Source organism: Dioscorea cayenensis, chromosome 10 (assembly GCF_009730915.1).
Source record: "Dioscorea cayenensis subsp. rotundata cultivar TDr96_F1 chromosome 10, TDr96_F1_v2_PseudoChromosome.rev07_lg8_w22 25.fasta, whole genome shotgun sequence".
Lineage (NCBI taxonomy): Eukaryota > Viridiplantae > Streptophyta > Magnoliopsida > Dioscoreales > Dioscoreaceae > Dioscorea > Dioscorea cayenensis.
In genome coordinates this window covers 20,087,603-20,092,855 of record NC_052480.1, presented here as the reverse complement: position 1 = coordinate 20,092,855, position 5,253 = coordinate 20,087,603, and the positions used below count along the sequence as shown (strand labels likewise).

General features: G+C 29.9%; 1 protein-coding gene across 1 annotated transcript; it reads right to left on the bottom strand.

Annotated features, from left to right (window-relative positions):
- Nucleotides 1-2,689: 2,689 nt before the first annotated feature.
- LOC120270896 (protein LAZY 1-like) lies at nucleotides 2,690-4,650 on the bottom strand. The gene is made up of 5 exons (XM_039277969.1): nucleotides 4,564-4,650; nucleotides 4,387-4,444; nucleotides 3,724-4,217; nucleotides 3,087-3,342; nucleotides 2,690-3,004 (listed from the first exon to the last, which is right to left on the bottom strand). The coding sequence occupies exons 1-5, from the start codon at nucleotides 4,567-4,569 to the stop codon at nucleotides 2,985-2,987; spliced, it is 834 nt and encodes a 277-aa protein (XP_039133903.1). The 5' UTR covers nucleotides 4,570-4,650; the 3' UTR covers nucleotides 2,690-2,984.
- Between the last annotated feature and the right edge of the window lie 603 nt (nucleotides 4,651-5,253).

Here is a 5,253-nt window from a genome sequence, read left to right as displayed (position 1 = left end):
GTTTATTACTTTTCAAGTATCATGTATATATATATACATAAAGAGAGAGGGGAAGAGAGGCACGTGGGCGAATTAGGGTTTGAAGGAAGTTGGTGAGCAGCCACGGAGAGCGTGACTAATAATTTCTAGATTTCTTTGACTTCCTCTAATTAGAATAAAAAAAACATATTTAAAAGGAAAACAATGAAGCAATGAATTAGAGTGGAAGTTTCAATGAGAAAGATGAGTTTTAGTGGGCCATCTTGTATTAATGCGACCATGAATATTATGCCCTTGTTGATGATAGTGATTACCATAGGTAAAGGAAAGATAATTTTGAAAATAAAAAAAATTAAAAAATAACTTTTTAAAGATATGTTGAATAATTTTGGGTTTCACTTTATGAGAATAATATTTGTATAAACTAAAGATAAACTTAATACGAACTCGAACTAGAACATTATCTTATAGTAATATTCATCTAAAGATATTCAACCAAGTACCATGTATGTTCTTTATTAGCACTTGAATTTGAAGGAAAATAACAACAATAAGCAAATAATAATAATAATTATATATATTTTTGCACTTTAATGTTTAACATATTTAATTTGGTTGACTACTGTGGAAAAATTGCACAGAACTCTTATGGTTGTGTTTCCCACAAAAGCAATATTTGATTGAAAGACATTGTAATACTCAATAAAAGGTATTCAAAGCATAAAAATTATAAGATATTTTATGCATTTATTTATTTATTTATTGCCAATTCAATTCAAACGAAAAATAGAAAGACGTAATTGCATGACAAAGTAAAGATAAATTTAATGTTAATTTCAAGAAAGAGATTGTGATGGGAGGCCCATCTGCCATGACCGCTAACATTAACATATATATATATATATATATATATATATATATATTGGTAATACTCGGCATGCTTTGAAAGAGAACAATAATCACATATTTAGGTTCTTTTATTATCATATATCTTATGTTAATATAATATTTATTATTCATTACAATAACATTTGATACGTAAAGTTTAGATGTTTGAAATAAATACATAATTTAACAAGTGTTTTTTAAAATACAAATTATATGAGGTTAGCCAAAGAATATGGGCAGTATTAAATAAATATATATATATATATATATATATATATATATATATATATAATTGTTTCAAGAAGTCATCGATGTCGTCATATTTTGCTTTCTTCCAGCTTTAGTCTCTAGACTAAAATTTTTTCTACTGAAATCTTTTTTTCTTCTAACTTAATCATTCGGAAGACTATAATTATTTTTAATATAAAAGAAAATTATGCTCATATTTTTTTTTATTTTCCTATCTTGAGAAGCTTACAATTTAAAGCTCCATAAAACCGCTTTGAGTGAAAATGTTAATTTTTAAAAATTGTTTGATTAATATGATACATTTGTAATGAAGATTATTTATAGTGAGAATCTTCGTGTGTCCTTGTGGCATTAGTTTAAAAGGCTTGTTAACTATAATTACTTAATGCCTATAAAATTTAACGGTTTATATATTATTATTATTATTATTATTAAGAGTTATAGATAGAAAGCGGATGCTGAGGTATCATATTATGGGTATATATATTATGCTATTTCAATGTGTAGCTGTATGATATATAATACAAGGTGCGGTTTCTCATATGTAATCTATTTAATATTTAAAAGCTTGTTTTACATTTTTTTTAACAAAACAACATTAACTAAGTTCATATGACCTAGCTAGCTAGCTAACAATTTTGGTTATGTTGTTTTTTTTTTTATTTATTGAATTGAAGTTCTAATTTTATGTTTATCAATGTAAATCTAGCAACGATAGGCTAATTGTATGAGATATATAGCTTCTATTATTGATCTATTCTCTTTTAAGATCTTAAATATTTTTCTCTGTACCAAGGATCTTAATTAATCGAAAAAGACTATATTTTATCAAAAGACTATACACTAAAATAGTTTTTTCAGAGATAAATTGCTAGCAATCCCAACAATTAGAAAAAAAATCATCCCTATTTGTAACATATCTAATAATTGACTCAATGACTGGAGCTAACAATTAACCTATAAATACTTATCAACAACACCAACACCATGTATTCTCTGGGCACTATTTCAAATCCAGCTAGCCTTTCATTTTATCATAATATTTTTGCTATTATATATATATATATATATATTCTTTTTGATCTCGTTGTTTTTGATGCTTTTATCTTGGTTAGGTTTTCCTTACCCACATATATAATATAATTTTTTTTTTTAAATATTACTCATAATTTGATCTTATTGTTTTAGTTTAACCTATCAGTAGAAAATATTTTACACTACTACGTAAAGCAAAACTACAACCACAATGAAATGAGATACATTAATTAATTAAGCCAAACATTATACCATATTATGACTTTATACAGTGGTGATCATAGTGTTTGTATGCGAATTAAATATATTAATTAACTACACTTAGAGCCAAAAGGACATGACCACTTTCTTCTCTCACTCATTGAACAAATTAAGAATAAATCCAAGTAGACAAGATGCATATATACATTCAAATGGTAGTTCATTAGTTTTCATAAAGAGAACCAAATAATAGAAGAATTGCTCACTCAAAGGGGGCCATGCCAGCATTGCTAACCATTGTTACATTTCCAGCCATTACAAACTAGTCTCATCAAACATTATTAATTATAATGTCATAAATAGCTCAGACAAAACTACATCACAAAACACATTTAACTCCGTGTCGTATTCATCAAACTTAATAGCAGTAACATCATAAATCAACAAAATTACATTGGTTTAAGTTTTATTGCAGTCACATCAAGCAAAGAAAGCACACTAGTTAAATACACACAAATTGATCGATATACATCACTTGATCACTATGGATTAGACACACCTTAATTCATCATTTGTTTTGATCTTCATTCCACTCACACACATATAGACATCACCTTTGGATCTTCTCCTTTCTACAGCTCCAACACTAGGTCTACATAAAATAAATAAATAAATAATTAAATCTTCGTTGAAATAAGATCTATAGCCAAGATAGTTATAAAGAAAACACTCACATTCTGCATCAGTTTTGATCCAATGTTCCCGACTGATCCTCGGACATGAATCGCTTTCTTCGAGCATTGGAGGTGAAGTGCTTGATCCACATTTGAAGCAAGAAAAGCCGATTTTTCGATAAATTTCTGATTTGAAAAAATTCTTGCCTATAGGTGGTTTGCCTTTAATCTCTTGTTTAACTTCCTTTGTAACTTTGTTTTCCATCATGCCTGACATGTTTTCTGGATGAACTTTTCTGTGGAAAACTTGCATAAACTGCCACAACAATACTTCAAATTAAAAGAAACTTATTACCAACAACATAAATGATTGAATCTTTATTTAAAAGCATTGAGATATTTCTTCAACCTCTGTTTTAAAGCTGTTGATTTACTATTCATTGCACAAATAATTCTTCTTACTTTAACTATCAATATCAAATTACTTTAAGAAGGAACATGGTGGGTCTATCTGAACCTTTTCCTAAGGGTTTCCATCCATGCATGATAATTAATTTTTATCATAATATATATATATATATATATATATATATATTTTTTGTACTTGAGATTTTAAATATTTTAGAATTTATATAATAATTGTGAAATGAAAAGGAATCTAAATGTAGGAAATGGACGGTGATCCTCATCCCCATACCTTGCGGAATGATCTCTTTTTGGCCGTTGATGGTTTGGCCGGAATATTCTTCTCGGTGACCGGAGATTCTATAGATTCTTCCAACTTGCTCTTCATGAATAGTTCTCCAAGAGAAGCTCTCCTCACAGGGAAGCTCTCTTCTGCTCTGGTGGCCTTCTTGTTCTCATTGGCAATGACTTTCTCAAGCTCAACCTTAATCATCCTAGTGTTAATAATCTCCACCGGCACACCAAATGTTGGTGTCACAGCACCGTTCAATATATCATTATCATCATCATCATTATCATATTCTTTGTCGAACTTTGTGTAATTTTCAAGAACCGGAACAGACCCAAGAGTTCCGATGGAGAGGAAACCATCGAAGAGAACATCATCGGCCGGATCAAAGACATCGTCTTGGTGATCGCCACCGTCTTCCTTCACCGAAGCATAGGATGCAAACACGTTGAAGTTCTCCGGTGATGTTCCACCGGAGATACATTTGCACACCGGAGCTGTATGAATTAACAAGTAAAATATAATATACATTATTAACATGCAACAGTTGTAGAGCTATATATATATGTATAGATAGTAGTCCTACGTCTAATAAAGGATGTATATATATAATGAGTATGATTTATAGAGACATGAATAGAAGTTAAAGAGTACTAATTAAATTACCATTTGCAAAGTTATGGCCACCAGTCTGCCAGAGTTTCCTGTGCATCCAACCTAAAAGCTGCATAAAATCAATGAAATAATCAATGATTAATTATCTATGAATTATATATATAAACAGATATAGAGAAGGTATTAACGAATGAAGTTATATATGTATATAGATGTTAGATTGAGGACCTTCATAGTTGATAAAAAGAAGAAGACAGGAGAAGAGTAATGCTTAGAAAGAAATGAGAGATGAGGTAGAGATATAAATGGGAGTTAAATGAGAAAGGGTGGGTGGAGGAGAACAAGGGAAGGAGATGAAGGTAGCTTCTGGGAGCTGCTAGCACAACTATTGGCGAAAATCAAATCATGTGTGGAGATGGGGAGATGTGGGTTCCATCATGCCAGGCCAAACTCCCTACGTGCATGCAAAAGGTGGCAACTGTGCATGGACTTGGATACGTGTTCAAGCTTCCGATCAGATATTTGGCAGACACTTTTTTTTTTTTTTTAAATAAAATCTTACAAAAGTTTGAGATACATGTTATGAGACGGGAGGCCACCATCTGTGACAAAGTTCTTCGTAAATGATTTGGATTCATGAATTGCATTAAATTAAGACAGTAAAGTAAATCTAAATTTAACACTAGTTTAATATAAATATAAGTCAAAAGCATCTTCTGTTATATTTAAGGGAGAAAGTTTATAAAATAGGAGAACTTTTAAGTCCTGAGTCATTTAGAATAATGGCTTGTCAATAGGGTAGATCGGCTAGCTCCACAATAATTTTATATCGTATAAGTTTAGATATAATCCTGAATAGATGAGATAAATATTTAAATTCTTCTCATTCTAATACAAATTAGCTTAGGATTGGTTTTC

Bases quoted from the DNA above. Each gene is read 5' to 3' on its own strand.
- LOC120270896 (XM_039277969.1), bottom strand. The intron at 4,218-4,386 runs GTAATTTAATTA...TAATTCATACAG, and splicing joins TGGCCATAACTTTGCAAATG to CTCCGGTGTGCAAATGTATC. The intron at 3,005-3,086 runs GTGAGTGTTTTC...TATTTTATGTAG, and splicing joins GATCAAAACTGATGCAGAAT to ACCTAGTGTTGGAGCTGTAG.